General features: G+C 46.5%; 1 protein-coding gene across 1 annotated transcript; it reads right to left on the bottom strand.

The window, feature by feature from the left end:
• Window positions 1–6,999: 6,999 nt before the first annotated feature.
• On the bottom strand, window positions 7,000–17,087 carry LOC128934229 (cytochrome P450 2D14-like). The gene is made up of 9 exons (XM_054271692.1): window positions 16,677–17,087; window positions 13,886–14,057; window positions 13,015–13,167; window positions 12,241–12,401; window positions 11,933–12,106; window positions 9,994–10,135; window positions 9,263–9,450; window positions 8,242–8,383; window positions 7,000–8,115 (listed from the first exon to the last, which is right to left on the bottom strand). The coding sequence occupies exons 1-9, from the start codon at window positions 16,887–16,889 to the stop codon at window positions 7,937–7,939; spliced, it is 1,524 nt and encodes a 507-aa protein (XP_054127667.1). The 5' UTR covers window positions 16,890–17,087; the 3' UTR covers window positions 7,000–7,936.
• Between the last annotated feature and the right edge of the window lie 872 nt (window positions 17,088–17,959).

Below are 17,959 nucleotides of genomic sequence, written 5' to 3'. Positions count from 1 at the left end.
TGGACCACCACAGCTCTCAGTTTTAGGCTGAGGTGCCAACTTCCGCTCCCCCTCTCAGGGAGAGGGAATCACCTGGAGCCCCCCAGACTCCAGGCTGGTTTGCAGCCTCAGATTCTCACCCTTGGATCTGAGCTTTACCGCTGCTTTCACTTTCCAACCGGTTTAACCCAGAAGACCCCCAGTTTTAGGTCATTCAAAGAAAAACAAAAAGAAAAAAAGAAATTTGTCTTCGGCTACTACCTATACTCAGGGAGCATTCACCACAAAAACCATCAAAATACTTTCCCAGACACCATTTTAGGTTATCAGTCACCCTCAGAACCTACTGAGGATAGCATAAACCCAACAGCGAATGTGATTCAGCAGTCTAATACTATCTGAACACTCGCTTTTAAAGAAACAATAGAAAACTGCTTCTTGCTGGATCTACCCTTGTGACCTGACAGGCCCCTGCTTTCTAAAACTGAAGACAGGACAACCTGCAATATGAACACACATTTAAACTAGAAAAGCATTATTGTAAAAACTACTTCATGGAGATGAGAGGGAAATGGAGAGAAGACAGGTTTGGATAAGAATGATAAAACTGTTAGAGTGTTTTAGGAGAAAAGTCCTAGCTGATGAGTTCTTTTTAGCTAGAACAAGTGGATAGGGATTGGGAATTGGGGAGGTTAAGGGTAGCCAAGGACTCTGTGAAAGAAAAACCTTTTTGGGGTACCCTGCACCTTCGAGCAGTTTGCTTCTAGTTAACTATCCAAAATAAGGAAAAAAGGGATATGGATTGCAGAGAAGGATATTATCGTGCTCTTGGAGTAACAGGGGAAGGAGATCATAAAGTAGAATTTTCAATTCAATGAAATATACAAGGCTGTTAAAACTGGTATTACAAAATTACTTCAGCTTTGGATTTTGGTTACTAAGCTTCTTCTCCAATTCCAGCTCTTACCTTGTGGGATTTGGAAGGGGTGGGGGTGGGAACTAGGAGTTGGAGAGGGGGTGGATCATGAGAGACAGGGAAGGGGCGGAGCATGGGAGAGAAAAAGCGGGAAGAAAGGGATTTTTGGGGAGGAGTAGAAGATGGTGCCATGGCTGGAGCAATCTTGGCTGACACGTAGTCATGGCTATGTTGGATCTCTAGGCCATGCGGCCACATCACACACGGCGGTACCCATGTTGAGGCTTAGCCGTGTGGCTGCTCTGCCGGGCTTAGCAGGATGGAGTGGACTCCCAGGGGTTTGTTATGGGGAAGGTGGGTTAGGGATGGAGTTAGGGGAGGGAGCAGTGAGGGGGCGAGAGACTAAGACCGAGGAAGGAGGTCACAGAACTGACGGAAGCAGTTTTGGGGGGTGCGGGGCTCGGGCAAAGCTGAAAACTGCTGCTTGCTTGTCTGGTGGCTCTCGCAGAAACTGGTGGGCTTTGGTTTGTTCTTTTGCTGCTGCTGTGGACCAGGGCATCGGCTGTTCGGGTTCAGCGATCTGCACGGCCCGCCCGCTCTGCGGGGCCCTCCTCCGCCACCTCCGGGCAGAGGGCGGCAGGCTCAGCTCTGCCACCGCCATGGCGGCTCCCGGTGAGCGGTGGATCCGAGCAGCCACGTGGCGGCCACATGGCGCGGTGCTGCGAGTGGCGGGCCGGGTGTGCTCCGCATGGCTTTTCTGGGTTCCGGGGCGCACGCTCGGGCCGGGCCCGGGGCCGTGGTGGGTTGGCAGTAGTGGGATGATGGTGCGAGGTCTCTGCGCGGTGGTGGAGGGGCTGCCTGGGGCCGCGACTTCAGCCCCGCACAGCCACCCCGCAATGCCAGAGGTGACGCTGAAGCGGTGTTCCGCGTGCTTCTGCACTGTGCCGGCAGGAGAATGGAGGTCCATTTTCGTCTTAGGGTTGTTGGTGGTCAAGCAGCACATTGGGAGACATTTGTTGCAGTTCGTTTAGGAGGGATCCCCGGAGAGGCCCTGGCCCCCTAAGCTGTAAGTTCGCTGGTAGCAGCAGGCAGGCAAGGAGGCTTCACATGGCTCCCACCCCCGGTAGCCGGATGAAGGTGATAATTACATGAGGCTTTATTGGGGGTCCCACCCCCGGGAGCAGCATGTTTTCTGAGGGAGAAGGGGGGAAGGGGAAGGGAGGGGGAGAGAGGGAGAGCCTAGGGGAAAAAGGGGCCAAGAGAGAGCAAAGGGCCAAGAGAAAACCTGTGTTCTCCCTCCACGGCTTAACAGAGAGATTCAGAGTGGGTGCGGAATAAGACTTGGGCCAATGGGATTACAGATACATGATACTTCAGGGGAGGATCACAGGCTTGGAATAAACCGTACATTTTTGAGGCGTGAAACAGAGCATACCATTTAACTAAAATGTACCACCACACAGGTGTACTGCACTCCCCTCCAGGTGAAGGCAAACTGAGGCCTGCATTCTGCTGCCAGAGGCATGGAGAAAAAGGCGTTGGCAATATTGATGGTCGTGTACCACTTTGCTGCCTTGGACTCCAGTTCATAGCTCCAACATGTCTGGTATGGCAGCGCTCAGTGGTGTGACCTCATTCAGGCCATGGTAATCCACCACCAGTCTCCATTCTCCACTGGACTTATGCACTGGCCATATAAGGCTGTGGAAAGGTGAACAAGCCTTGCTGACCACCCCTTGGCGCTCCAGTTTACAAATCATCTCATGGATGGGAATCACAGTCTCTGTTGGTACGATATTGCCAACAGTGTACTGTGGCTGTGGCAATTGGTACCTGTTGTTCTTCAGCTCTCAGCAATCCTACAGCAGCGGGGTCGTCTGAGTGACCAGGCAAGGTATTCAGTTTTCTGATGTCTTCTGTCTCTACAGCAGCTATCCCGAAAGCCTAACAATGTCCTTTTGGGTCTTTGAAATAGCCATTTCTGAGATAGTCTATGCTGAGGGTGCATGGGGCCTCTGGGCCAGTCATGATGGCGTATTTCTGCCACCCGTTCTCAGTCAAACTCACTTCAGCCTCCAATACAGTCAGCTGCTGGGATCCTCCTGTTACTCCAGAAATAAAAATGGATTCTGCTCCTACATACCTTGATGGCATCAGGGTACCTTGGGTACTGGTGTCAACCCAAGCCATATATTTTTGTGGGTCAGATGTGCCAGGCCATCAGATCCACACAGTCCTATTGATCCAATTGTCCCTGGTTAGAGGCAGGGCCCCTCTATTCCTGATGGTGGCACACACTGCTCTCTTCCTGTAAATAGGTTCCTGAGGTTCCTTCAAGAGGATCAGTGATATCATCATTCCTATTTTGTCTGGAATTCTGTGTGCGAGAGACTGCAGCAGCGTTGACTCTAGATGAGCTTCTTGTGTTAGGTGTTCCTCTTTTCAGTTCACGTACCCGGGCGCCTAAGGAGGAGGTGGGTTTTCTATCCCACTTTCTCGTGTCTTCTCCATGCTCCTGAAAAGAAACCAGAGTTTGCCTCATGGAGTGTATCCTCTCTCCTTGGGTGGGGACACTGGCTCCTAATGGCAGAGACTCTTGTTGGCTCTGACAAGATGTGGTAGACTTCTTCCTTAAGTTCCTTTTTTAATTTCCTCTTCAATCAAACTCTGGACTTGCTCAGCCAGCCTTGTTTCCATGGATGAGACATGGGTAGGATGTGGGGTGGTGAAAGTGTCTTCATAAATTGTTAGTTTATTGGCCAAGACGCCACCCTGTCTTTGCCTTCCCTCCATTGTAGTGGTGCTAGGTAACAGGAGTATATATCTGGTCCCAGCCATGCAAATCTCAACCACATCTGCGATGTGCACTGAACACAATCTGGGCTTTTAGGAAATCTCTCATCTTCTGAGAAAATTATCTCCAGCACGAACAGTTCCCCCAGGCATCAGATACCTTGTTCCGTTGTGCTCCATTTTCCTTAGTGCACCTGGAGGTCTTCTTTACAAAGGTATCTGTCCCTCACACCTGTCAGCAGTCACTGCCAGAGGCTGCATTTCTTGAGTTCTCCCAATCCCCTGGTCAGTGACCACATCCTGGGACAGCACTCCCAGTTGCCCGGCCTCACTTCCATCCAGAATGGTGTCATTGGCTGCAGCATCCCAGAGGCAGAGCAGCCAGGTCAGGATGGACTCGTTTGTCTGGCGAGTCAATTCCCTCCACAGGTCACGCTGCTCACCCAGGGATAGAGAGTGACTGATGATTTCTAGGTCTGTCCGTTCCACTGGGTGCAAAGGTCCTGCCACATCCTTGCCAGTCACTAAGCAGACTGATTTGCTCTTTGATTTCTTCTTTTGAACAGGGGCAACTGCTACTGGTTCAGGCTGTTCTGGTTCGGTGACGGTCTGTATGGAGATGCTGATGGCACTTTTGGTTTCTTCCTCCTCTGTGAGAGCCTGCATAGACACAGATGGTGTTGTTTTGGTTTTGGTTCCTTTCTCTGCCACAGTCTGCATGGACATAGATGGTGTTTCACCTTCGGTCCTTCCCTCCTCTGTGATGGTATTCTGTGTGGACATGGACGCTGTTGCTTTGCTTCTCTTTTCCTCAAGAAGATGCTGCACTACACCATGTAGTGCTTTGTTTCTAAGCATGTTGCAGGCTGTGCAGAGAAGACAAAGCAGAACTAACAACAATACTTTGTCCTTGGCATCCAGAGAGAATTCAACATTTTCAAAAACTGTTGCGTCAAGCCTAAAAGGCTGGAAAAAATAATTCTTTACCCCTCCCCCGAAAGGTTTGGTGTGATTGTTAAGGCCCAGGTACGATTGTTAAGGCCCCAGACGTATCAGCCTAGATTAGGACAAGCAAACATAATTGAGTGCATATTCCAAATTATGTTCATAGCCTCGGAGGTTATCATGCAATAGACATAATAAAACAATAAAGCAATTATTATAGCACACCTTGGCCTACACAGGAACATTACAATCGGGAGATAATTCCCTATGTGCAGAAAAATATAGAGAGCTAGGTATAAGACCCATATAAGCATACTGAGGATCATAGAGAATAGGTGGCTTCTACAACACAGAGTTGTAACTCTTACTGTTAGCATTCAAAACTACATAATCACGGGGACTATATGCGGTGCTTTTTATTAAGAGCTCTGGGAATCGGGGTATATTCAACCCAAATCTGATTCCGACCATACATCTGACATGATCATGTTTTATACTCTATCGTTACATAACTTTCATGTTAATTATTAAACTTATATTGTTCTATTGTATACATAAATATAGCCCCTCTCTGAATTTCCAACATAGTTTCTCACTATTCTTCTTATGGTTACATAATAATTACATTTAATTACTAAACAATCATCACATCTAACAATTATATAATTTATCATACTGTTTACGCAGGTGCAATTGATCTGGGAAAGCACAAAGCCTAACATTTTTAGATTATATCTTTAACTTTTTCCAGGGTTCCACTATCATTACTTTTCTTAGTACTTGGGTGCCCCATATTAGGCGCCAAAATGATGCTCTGGTTTTAAAGCTAAGCCAGCGAGAGACTCCAAGTCAGAAATACAATTTATTGAGAAAAGGGGGAAAAAAGGAAAAAAAAATACATGCAATAATACAAAAGAAAAAAACCACTGAGTCTGAATATAACCTGATGCCCTGCTAGTTAGGGTGGTGTTAGAAGTCCAAATGGTCTTGTTGGAAGTAGTGATCCTGTGGAAAAGATCTGGTAGCTCTTGTGTTCTGAAAACCAGTGGGTAAGGGCAGCTTGTTCGGTCCCAAACTCCAGATTATATCCAGGTGGGGATGTTTAGCTCCTCCCACCTGGGGGGGCATCTCACAATGGGCTGATATCATTCTATGAGTAATGCAGTGGGTCCTTGATTGCCCATTAGACAGAAATGACTCCTGATGGAGCTATCTCTGAGTCATGTGGCAAGGCATTGATGGGTCAATTAACAGGAGATAAGGAAAAAACAATGCCTCTCCTGATTTCAACAGCTCTTGAGGATGGGGAAATAATACATCTTTATATTGTAACCGAGGACATAATCTACCCGTGTTGGACACCTTGCGATATCAGGCCCGGTACAGCTCCCTGATGCACCGCTTTGCCTCGCCCAGGTCCCGGCTGAAGATCGGCTTCACGGCAGTTCGACACCACCCCCTTGCCAGCCACCGCCATCTTGATGCCACCGCCACCTTCCCCGCAGCCCATGGGATTGCACAGGGCAAGGCAGCTGCTCCTATTGGCTGTCTGAGCGGCTACTCCAGCCTTTTGGGCCGGCTGCCTCCTATTCAATTGGTCAGAAGAAACGCCAACCACCCAATCACCGTGCTGCAAGGGGCGGAGCAGCTGCTGGCTGGGCCCACACAGGGCCCCGCCTCCTGAGGCCGTGGGTCTGCCCCGCCCCTCGGAGCCCGCTCCTCCCTCAGGGCAGGGCTGAGGCTGTGATTTGGAGTGAGCCATTTGTTCCCTTTGCCCTGGAACGCCACAATCGGCTGCTGTTCGGTCCGGCAAGTGGACTTTCTCTCAGTCACTCTTGCATGCTGGAAAAGACGCTCCCTACTTTAGCTATACCCTCTCAGAGCCCACTCCTCACTCAGGGCAGGGCTGGGGCTTTGATTTTGAGCGAACCATTTGTTCCCTTTGCCCTGGAACACTGCAATCGGCTGCTGTTCAATCAGGCAAGTGGACTTTCTCTCAGTCACTCTTGCATGCTGGAAAAGACGCTCCCTACTTTAGCTATACCCACGTTTTATCCAAATAAGCGAGTGCCGGAACCGCTCCAAAGTTAATTTCCCTTTAAACACATTGGGGTATGTGCTGGCCCCTATGAATCCGAACACATGCAGTTTGGTGTCACTGAACAGACCAGAAAAGTAACACTGAAATGATCTTGAAAGGCACAGTTGCTGGGTGTGAGGAGAGAAATCTCAGGTGAGTATCTGAGGCAGGAGCACAGCAGGACTGAGGCAACCAGAAAGAGGAGGGGCGAGAAAGGAGATTTCGCATCACTTTTATTCTTTCAAGTTATTTTGTCAATGAAAAGCATAAATGTGCAAATGTGCAGATCCTGCTGAAGTTCAGATCTTAATTTTGTTAGTAAGTATATGCATAATTCCATAGCTTTCATAGCTTCCAAAATTACTCTTACACAAAATTACTACTGCACACGTGCACTCGATTTCATATTTATTTATTTTTTTAGTGGTGGTTATATGTAGGAGCTCCTTTGTGCTACTATCTCTTTAGATATGGTAAGTGGGCTACTCCTAATTTAAACATCAGCATATCTTTATATCTTGCACACAATTTGTCAGGGATATTGCAAGAAGAAAGAGAGAGGCAGCTCTGAAATCTGTGGCCATACAGTTTCAAACAGTGTTAACTCCATCCCAAGGTGAGTTCCAAACCTGTCCAAGAGCTGACTTTATATAATGCCAAAAATAAAAAAATAAAAATTAATTGAAGGAGAAAATAAATCTAAACACCAGGATTTCTCTTTAAATGTATTTATGGAAATTTCTGTATTTCAAAAAGGACCTTCTTCTGTGGCTACAACACCATCTGGATTATTTATGTACTCCTTGGTATTTACTCCTACTGGAGACATAGTGTGACATAAGGGCTGTCAGGATTAAAACTTACTTTCTTTGAGGCTAGAAATGAAGACTGTGCAATATTTGTTCAACACACAGAAGTGTGTAATAAACAGGAAGGAATGAAGGGGACATGAATGTCCTGGATGGTAAGATTTTCCAGAAGCACTACACTGAAACTACGTTGTAATGTCACCTTGTTGTTGAAGCTGAAGCTCTCTTGTCTGATTCAAGAAGCACAACTAGAATTAAGCTCAACAAGATACTGGCCTAGATCCTTACTTTACACAACTGTGGCCTGCTGCAGAGACTTGAGATTGAACATGGCGTGATCCTGCCTAGACCTGCAATGTTCCTGACAGAGTTTGGGCAGTGGTGGTCTGTCAGTGAAAGGGGAGTGGTGTGCACTTATCTTGGGAGAGCTCGCAGCAGGTATGGGTGTGGAGAGTTGGTGAGTGCAAAGTGACCATCCTGCCGTGGCCTGGGCTGGTCCTCAGGGAGCACAAAAGTGAATTTCTGCAGGAGAGTGGTAAAGAAGAGAAAGAGCTCCATCCTGGCCAGCTGTTCTCCCAGACAGGCACGGCGACCTGCAAGAAAGGGAAGAGGAAGTGTGTCAGAGAGGGCAATAATCAATGCTGGAATTGCCGCGGGGGGACCGGATTACCCTCCAGCTGTTCTTCTGACCTGCAGCTGGATCCTCCCCTCAGATTTACCTGCTGAGAAGGGCAGGAAGGCCTCTGGTTTCACAAACTGCCCCTTTGCATCCAGGAAGTGTTCGGGGTAAAACTCATTTGGTTTCTCCCAGACTGTCTCATCCTTCAGCACCGAAGACAAGTTGGTGATGATTGTCGTCCCCTGCACTCCCCCACAAGAAGAAACAAGTGAGACCAGCAGCATTATCTTGGCACAACAGAACAGTACTGGTCCCTCTTTAGTCCCTGACTGCCAGCTAATAGCCCCCATTTCCACTTTTGCATCTTATTTGAAGCAGAGGTAAAGGAGGGCCCTTTTCCAATGGCATTTGGTGCCTGCCCTACACTCTGAAGCACCTGAACTTTTGCAATTTGTAGCCTTACAGAGGCTGTAGCGTGCAAATGCCAATTTCACGGTTACACAGTGGAAACAGCCTCTGCTTCTCAGATCCTCCTGGACTTGTTTTAGAGCTGCAGAGAAAAAGCTGACTGACAGACTTCAAAGCCCAACTTTTGCAGGGGCCAGGGAAAATTGCAAAGCTTTCCTGTTTCACATGTCAAGGTTCTAAATCAGAGGAGATACCACACGGCTACAAAAAAATCCCAGGCTTAAATTCTGCCACTGCGGCCAGGGCAGCTACTTGTCACAATGAAACTGGCCTGAATGCCAATGGCATCTGAGTAGCTTCAGAGATTAGAATTTAACTACTAGCATCTCAGGAAAGCCAGTAAGCTGGTGTTCAGTGCCTCCAGAGAGTCTGTTAGGCTGCTTCTGACAGGCAGTGAATATCACAGCTCATTGAGAGGAAAGGAAACCTTTGCACTGAGCTGCCACTGCAGTTGTGTTCCCATACAACAAGTGTGAGCCTAGAACACAGATGTGACCGTCTGCCTGAATTTAGCATTTCAAAATTAGTGCTCAGCAGTGACTGTAATTGGGGCTGGAAGTGCAATGCTGCAGGGTTGGATGGGATCATCCCCACCCTGTGCATGGCAGCTGCAAAAGGAGAGGTTGCTGTGTTGCTTGTGTGGTCACGGTCACCTTGGGAATAAAGAAGCCTTGCAACTCGGTGTCCCGGTATGTCATGTGAGGTATCCCAACAGGAACAATATCCCCACAGCGTTGCACTTCATGGATCACAGCATTAGTGTAAGGCATGCTTGCTTGGTCCATCATGCTGGGCAGTCTCTCTCTGCCAATCACTCTATCAATCTCTGCCTGGACCTTACCTGAAAGCAGAAGAGATAAAGAATTAGAGGACCCTTAGAGAACCAGAGGCAGCTGGTACAAGCTGAAGGAAGACTGGCTGCAGGAGATTGTAAGCACTGTGTGAGAACAGGACAAGCAGTTAGAGACAGGAAGGCATTTTTCAGTTGATCAGTGGCTATGTATAACTGTTCTTTGCTTATAGCACCCTTATTAAGGCCTTGCCACTTGATATGCTACCTTACCCCTCCTCTATGCAGCCTGGATAAGCAGCATTAGAGAATTTAAACCAATCAGCATCTGTTCCAAATATTGGAAGAGCCTACACTGACCTCAGCCAGTCCCCAGATGAAGCCCTCAAAATGAAGGCAAGAGCAAACTTGCCGTTCAAACTCCAGTCTTTTTATCATGGCTACCCTGTGCCAGAACAGCTGTTTGGGAAGTGTTTCTCTTCTGTGTCTGCTACACCAACAATCATCAAAGCTGTTCCTGATTGCAAAATCCTTGTGGAAAAATGACTCTTGAAAGGAAGAGGCTCCACTTCTGCAGGTAAGTTTCTGACTTACTCTGTATTTCTGGATGGAGAAGCATGTACAGCAATGCCCACCGGAGAGTGGTGGAGGTGGTCTCAGAACCAGCTGTGAACAAGTCCAGGGTCACCAGACGAAGGCTGTTATAGTGGAAACCATTCTCTTCAGCTGCCTTACCCTGTGGAGAGCAAAAAAGTGAGTGATTGCAGCTGCGGTAATTGCTGGGAAAGCACTTCCAGAGAAGTGCTGAGAAGCACTAGATCCATTTCTTAGCATGTGTTCCTGCTTTTTATTGGGAGACTAGAGCACAGCACAAGCAAAAGTCTGAGCATGAGGGATGTACTTTGTAACTCGGTTACCTCCTGTATTTGAAGGCCCTCAACCACCTCCAGTATACTCAGAGAAGAATGCTACTCCTGCCTTCAGGACAGAAGTAAACACCTTGTGCCTTCAGCTCAAACAGACAGCAGGCCCTTGCCACTCACTGTAACATCTTCCCCCAGAGGAAGTGGAGCACACTTATTCAGGTTTGATCAGATGATAAAAGCCACAGAGGAGAGAGGAGGCTTCATTGATGTGGCAAATGCAAAATTAGCATTATTAAAAGGGGGTTATCTCTAGCTATGCATTACAGATTCTCGCTGCTTCTGCCCTGGTGTTTTCTTACTATTGAAAAATAAAAAAAGATCGGGGCTATCAGGTGAAAGGATTATTGCTTCCTACTAAATCTGCAACACCACTTCTAGCAAAACTGGTCTCCCATCCAAATGCTAATTGAGCTCAAATTTGTTAGCATATGAGATATGACAAGTTCTCTGCATGAGTTCACCTGCTTGTCTTTTCTAATCCTCTCTATACTTCCCTTTCCTAGGGACTAGCTTCTGTTAAGTTACTCTGTATATTTAGATGCTGTTGTAATATGGATAGCAATTAATAATGCATTTAAGACTCAACTGTTATTCCAAGAAAAGATCTCAGACAAGGGAGTTTGGGATGGACTTGACCCAAGTTAACTCAGGAGAGGGATTTATCAGACTGGCTTTCAGGTGATGTTAGTGAACAGAAGAGAGATGTGGCAAGAGGCAGCACCCACTCTCAGGCTGTACTGCTCAATGCAGAGTAACGTGGGTCACGTTGCTCTGCCCATGGGCTGGAGGTGCCCGATCCCCACAGCATGGCAGGGTTTGTAGTGCATAGCAGCAGTGCAGTCTGAGGACTTGGATGGGGGAAGTGATTTGCAAGCAGAATTTGGTAATATTGCTCATCTGGCACTTGAAATGTAGTGAATCCATGTGCAGAAACATATGGCAGATGGACAGACCAACCCAAATATCTTTGACTTTATACTGACTTTGTGCCTGACTGAATTCAAAGAAAGACTCCTTTTAATTTCAGTGAAGTTCAGAATTTAGGCCTTCCTCTGAGATCTAGCAAACTACTTCTTAGCAAGCAATAGAAATATATATATATATCCCAAAGGAGACACTGGTTTCAAATCATATCTTGGTTTAAAGGCAGCCTATGGATGGGGCAATGACTCCAAAAAGTCAGGCCGTTGCTCCATTTTTTCACTGATGTTGAGGCATCAGTCATTGAGGCACTGACATTACAGAGAACCTTGCATGCTGACTTGTTCCCTAGTGCAAACTTAGGACATTTAGCGAATTCTCAATTATTGCCTTTTAGAAGCCTTCATATTTTTGTAGGCTGGAAATAGGAAGTTCCTAGATAATAAAGGAAGTGTGAAGGCAGGAAATGGAAACAAGGACATCAATAGATAACATGGTGTCCTAAGACAATAAAAGAGGTTCCGCATGAAGAATACCTTTCTTCACAAGGTACAGCATGGAGTGAAAAAGTAGGAAATCAGTTGGTAAGAGGTTTTGTGCAGCTCTAGGAGGAAAGTCAGCTTCACAGGTTTGAACTGGCCAAGAAACTACTCCTGATCCTGGAGGGTCTGCTAGTATCACCCTACCTTCTCCATTTCCTTTAAAAATACATCTGTGATATCTCGGGTGTAAGCAGGGTCCCAGGTCTTCACATGTTTATCTATGGCCTCATCTATGAAGTCCATTAACTCCCTTTGTGCTCGAAAAAGCGTCTGTGCCACTCCAGGGATCCGCACCAAAATGGGCACCACGTTAAGAAGCTGGGGTGTGAGAACCAAAGAGGGGACAAAGAAAGAGAGAGGAGATATTTATTACATGATGCAAAAAAAGAAAAATGAGGAAAACACAATTCTCTCAAGTAATAGAAGGCAGCTTCTTACAGCTTGTGGCGTACCTGAGGCAGGAATCCAGTTTCCTGATCCAAAGAATTTTGAAATAGCCATGACAGCTTCTTGAATGTCTCATCACCATAGTCAAAACGGTCTCCAAAGACAATGTGGCAGATCATGTTGCAGACAGCATTATTTAAGGGAACATGTATATCAAAAGATTTACCTGAAAATGGCAATGGAGACCAAGCCATGAAGCTCAGCAACACCAAACTGCTGAACCTCATCTGTCAGCAGTGAGAATACACAAATGCCACCTTGATGACACCAGGAGAAAATGCCCCAAACCACTCAAAGCATCACTCTAGGAAGTGAAATAATCTCATTCTTACTAGTATTTAGTTGCTCTATGTTTAAAGAAGAAAATTCCCAAGAAAAACTGAGCTGTGGGGCTGCTCTGTGACTTGACAGGTAGCTCCTTGTTCTGTGTCTGGATGACAGGCTGTGAACTCTCAGCTGCACTTTTATTGCATATGATAATATCAGTATGTTCCACTAAACTTCATCAATCAGAGTTACAGAGCTCTGGGAATAACTCTGTTTTACCTCTCTATTTCTAATTTCCTATTTATTTACTGATTCAAATGGATTAGTGTTATTACAGTAGGCCCACTGTGTAAAGCAGAAGAGGCTCCAAGGAGGGCACATAGACTAGGAACACTGCATTTGCATGGGAAGAGAGCCCTGCATGCAAACAGCAGTGGCTGTAGCATTACTTCCCTCTGCATCACTGTATGGCCTTTTTCTGTGATTTCCCCATCCTTGTGGATGTCACAAACCTTCTTTAGACTCGATTTCAGAACAAAGAAATCCAGCTTCCTCTACCACTCGCTCCTCCAGGGATTTCTTTCCCATCCCAAAGTTCCTCAGTGTAGAGAGTGCAAATCTCCTCAGCTCCTTCCAGACATGCCCATATCTTGCTACAACAATCCCTGGAATTGTGAATGAGTAAGAAATGTCAGATATTTGGCTTGTACATCAAGTGAAGTGTGCTGGAGAACAGCAATTGTGAGTCTGGAGGTACAGGTCTGTATGGATAGATGAAAGAGTCTGACCTTGTGCAGCTTGTTCAGACAGCAATTCAGAAAAGGATCACTGCACCTTCTAAAGCTTGTGCATGGCTGGCAAAGGTGCAGGGGGATTCAAAGGGAGCAACAAGGGCTGCTAAGGATAAAGGAATCACCTCTCCAAAGCATTCAGCATTGTTCCCATAGCTTGTGTGAACTGGGTAGCAGCATGTGCCACCACATAGGAGCTGAGGATGTGATGTGGGCAGGATGTAGGAAAATACTCTGTCTTGAATTAAATTATCATATTTTTTGCAACAACTTACACGTACCATTTTCCATAAGCATTTTCTCTTACATAAGCACTGTAAGTACTAATTTGTGGCTGTTGGGAGCTGGGTTGTACCATTTACAGTGTCCTTACACAGCTGAAGAAGCGTGTGATTGCTGGAGCTCTACTACAGCCATGAAGGGGAGCCCCCCTTTAATCAAATCCAAGTTTATCACCACCAAAGGGTGCCAGACATGCAAGGAGGTTGACCAGGTGGACATACAAAGGTGCAGTGCACTGAGAAAATCTTGCCTCTACCCAATCCTTCCCTTGCTAGTGCCATCAAGGAATATCCATTGTCATGGGACTTGCCTTCACAATTCTTTTCATAGCCCATATGTTCATATATTGGAAAGTGCGGCCGGTCAGCAAAGTCCTCTGATTTGTGGACCAGGGCTTCCTTCACTGCTTTATACCCATTCAGCACTACCACGTTGGTCCAGCAGTTCTGGAGACTGAAGATGTTTCCAAACTTCTTCTGAAGCTGCCGAGATAAGAAAGCATGTCTGTTGCGGTTTGAATTTATTTTATTGATTCTTTGTTATGTGGTTTGTTCTGTTGTACCCCCATGTTCTCCCTGAGTTAGTGTTACCCTTCCTCAAAGCTGTCCCTCATGCCATTCCCTGCCCCTTGTTCCAGCTGTTTCCCTGCCTGTCATGGTAACCCAGCCCTTGATTCCCAAACCTTCCCTGCCACTTTAACCACTTAAACCTGGTTCGTGTCATGGCTTGTGTCTGGCACCTTAGAGCAAGTGGCTCTAAAGGTTCTGCCTCTGGTAAATCCCTGTACCGAGGCAGTTCCCCACTCCGGGCGTGGCACCAGAGTTCAAAGAGCTGGCCCAGGCTCTGGCAGTCGCTTCCCATGTCCCTGAAAATGAGCTGAGTGTAAAGTCAGAAATATCACCATATCTTTCTTTAGGGCATTTACTACTGAGTGAACTTTGAGGTATTTTTCTTCAGAGGTCGTCAGCTGATCTTTGACCTTGAACTTTGCAATGTATCAGCTCCAAACAGTGCCAAGCAGCAGCTGTAGCAGGATCAATGCCCTGTAAGTGGAAAAATTTAGAACACACCTATCCTGGCCAAACTGTTGTCATGAACATTGTGCGAGTATTTTTAATTTTGTTAAGAACCTTTGTGGGAATTTTTAAAGACTGCATGCTTAATAATGAATTATTTCCTAATGGTTCTATTTATTTTGATCTGAAAGGCTAAGTAAGTTCTCAGTTAGTGTACTTCTGCTGAAGGAAGTATTGATAATAAAGTGATATGTAATTTGCATTTAAAGATGCATTTGTAGCTAAAGATCTACCCAAAGACAGGTTTCCGGAAACATGGTTGGGAAAGGCAATTCCACACTGGAGTTCCAGGTCAACTTTCTCCCTAAGAAGAGTGTACACATCTAGTACAACTGGTCACTGGAACCCTACATCTGCTGTGATCTGTGAGCCTCACACAGCTGAATCAGGATGGCTGCACAGGTAATCCTGTCAGCTCCATGGGAGCTGGCCATGGAGCAAAGCCTTCTCCAGGTAGACAAGCCCTTTAATGGGACATGGACTCCTGGGGTAGGCAGGTCAAAGCTCCCTTGCTAGTCAGGAACACTGAGCAAAGCTCAGAAGCACATTGTTTGAAGACAGTGCAAGAGTAGGAATACCCCACAGTTTTCTTCTACTTTTTTTTCCCTGTATTTTTTTCTTTGTTTAAGAGCTAAGATTCTTGATTTCTTCACTGTAGCATTGAAAGGAATTGAAGTACTTAATACTGTATTTGCAGTAGGGTTGAAAAGGGGATTAGCACTTAGAAATTCTAATTAGAAATACATCATTAAAAATGATTACTGGTCAAGACTGTGGTTAGTATGACCCCGATGTGAAATTATTTGAAAATGGGAAGCTTTTGGGCTACGTGCAAGCAAATCATACAAATGCTGTATTTTGTTTCTCCACTTGCAGGTTTTGGACACGCTGTTCTAGAAAAGAGGCCTTTAGGGTTTGCAAGGTGAAGAACAAAACACCTGTGGTTTATCTGCTGCAGGCTGTGAAAGCCCTGCCTTCCCTTTGCGAAAAGGTAAGCCCTGACTTTAAATAGGAACCTACTGAGATTTTGGGCATTGCTGCAGGGGCAAATCCCACAAGCTGGTCTCTTTAACTGAAAATGTGACATGCTTGCAGGCATGCTTCAGTAACTCCCAGGAAAGCCTGCCATTCCTGCAGCCACATTCCCAGCACACAGATATTTGTTTGTCTTCCGTTGTTTGCACAACCCCCTGCTCCTTTGCCTCCAGGCCTGCCCACAAGTAGGGTTGGCAGCCAGCTCTACAGCAGCCCCTGTCACTGGGGCACAGCAGTGGTCGCCCACTGAGCTCATACAGCAATGGGGAGATAGAGGTTGGGAAGTGTTGGTGCGCAATAATCTCTTTGTCTGTGTGGGGCAGGTTAGTGTCCTTGAGCAGTGACTTGCTTCATACTGGACTTTGGAAAGGGTAGTGATACTGTAGTTGGCTGGAAATAAACGTTCCAACATAATCTGAAGTATTAGAAAGCAGATATGCTTTACTGTAGCACACGACTCCTCTCATAGAATGAGTGTCATGAAATGCCCTTTACAACAGGGTATTTATAGCATCATGAACATACATATTCATAGCAGCATGCTTCCCAGCTACTACATAGATATCCTTTTCCTAGGACTTATCAGCACCCATCTGCCTCCTGCTGGAAGTCCTTTCATGGTCCTAGAGGGTCACTGAAACCTGTCTCTGGAAGTCAGACTCGCTGAGTGATTCAGTATTACATGTTCCCTTGAACATTTTCTTTGGTCATGTGTGCGTTTCTTGTTACATAACTTGCCAAAACCCCCATCATATTCCTCATTATCTGTTTATCTGCTGTTTCCATGTTTATCATCCTGTGTGCATACTTTTACATCCCTTTACCTTTTTTTGCTAGTTAGTCTTAAAGCTTTCTCTAGCAATTTCAGGGGAAAGGAACATTCCTGTTCTCCATGGTATGTACCTGTAGCTGGTGCCAGGGTGTGACCCAACCCTCCTGGGCCCATGGTGGATTGTATGTGGAGGGTTTTGCTCAGAGGCTGGCACTCACCTGGCCGAAGGAGCGGTGGGGGTTGTGGAAGTCAATGGAGAACATGGTCCCGATGAATGGCAGCGAGGCTGGGCCCGGCGGGTAACGGCTCCACTTCTTTCTGCGCTTCATGAAGTCAAGCAGTAAAGTAAACACTGTAAGAAAGAGCCCCAGTATAGAGATGTTGCTCCAGATGGATGACAGCTGGGACCCCAGCCACAGGAGCAATGCCATTTTGTAGCCTGTCTACGACTTGTTTTTCCTCTTTTGACCCAAGACTGTTGCTGCCTCCTTTTGCCTTTTCTCTTCTCCTCTCTCACTTTCTTGCCCTTACAGCTGCTCGTTTCTCCTTGCTTCCTCCTCTTCCTCACACTGCCTTTTTCTGCTGCTCCTCTCTCCCTGCACTAGCTGGCTTTTAGATATGAACCTTGGCTCTACCTCTAAGCTCCTCCTCTGCTTAGCTCAGTCTTAGGGGAGTGGTGATGAGGGACATCCCTCCTCCTCCCCCTCTTCTTCATCCAAGGCCAGAGCTCAGAGTCCTCTGTTGCTGCTGAAAGTGGCAGCTGGTGCTAACAGTGAACTCAGTGGGGCGGGGCTGGCTGAGCCCTGGGTGTTTGGGTGCCTTCTGTCACAGACGAGGAGAAGTTCACAAGCAACCAGTCCTGCTGCATTCTCATGGGACAGTTTGGAAAGAGGTTGTTTAAATGTGTGTCACCTTCTTGTTAGTACAGGCAAGTCAAGGAAGAAGCAGCTCCTAAACACAGATCATACAGGTTTCTCTTTGCAGGCTAAAGAGGGAGTTCCATTGGAACTTGAGAGAATTCAAGTTAGATCAAACATTCCCTTACAGAAAGCACTTACTACAGCAGTTAGCTTGGAACCATCCCCTGAGATTTTAAAAATAATTTATGTTTCTAGGATTAAAAATTTTTATCAAACTTCAAGTGTCAGTCAGCACAATGACCTCAGCTTCTGTGGAACACAGCTCAGCTGCAAGAAGAAGTCACATGTGTTACAAGGTGCCTCAAATATCCAGCCTTTGGGGCAGTAGTAATGCCAACACAATTATGGAGTCAGTCAAAGTGTTTTCTAAAGCAGCACACCTGTGTGCTCCTGGCATCCCTGCCATTGGAGATCAACAAGCCTTGCTCTTAGGACAGTCAGCTCTAGATAAAAAGAAGCAGTAAACCCATCACAGCTTGATCTGTGATCTCAGTGTGATCAGAGGAAAGCCTCCTAATGTAACAGTTGCTGCAGCAGTGATGGAGAGCTCGGGCTGCAGGGCAGTGCGCCTGCAAATGCTG

The sequence above is a fragment of the Melozone crissalis genome, unplaced genomic scaffold (assembly GCF_028551555.1).
Source record: "Melozone crissalis strain CALT ecotype California unplaced genomic scaffold, PUWL_Pcris_2 ptg000004l_1, whole genome shotgun sequence".
NCBI classification, from domain to species: domain Eukaryota; kingdom Metazoa; phylum Chordata; class Aves; order Passeriformes; family Passerellidae; genus Melozone; species Melozone crissalis.
Note: the sequence above shows the minus strand (reverse complement) of the source record. Positions and strands in the feature narration are given on the sequence as shown.

What these genes read in the sequence shown, in the direction of transcription:
- LOC128934229 (XM_054271692.1), bottom strand. Translation starts at nt 16,889, where the DNA reads ATGGCATTGCTCCTGTGGCTGGGGTCCCAGCTGTCATCCATCTGGAGC. An exon ending in TGAAATCGAGTCTAAAGAAG is followed by an intron (nt 12,402 to 13,014) that starts GTTTGTGACATC and finishes TGCCATTTTCAG; the next exon opens with GTAAATCTTTTGATATACAT. An exon ending in TTTTAAAGGAAATGGAGAAG is followed by an intron (nt 10,136 to 11,932) that starts GTAGGGTGATAC and finishes TGCTCTCCACAG; the next exon opens with GGTAAGGCAGCTGAAGAGAA.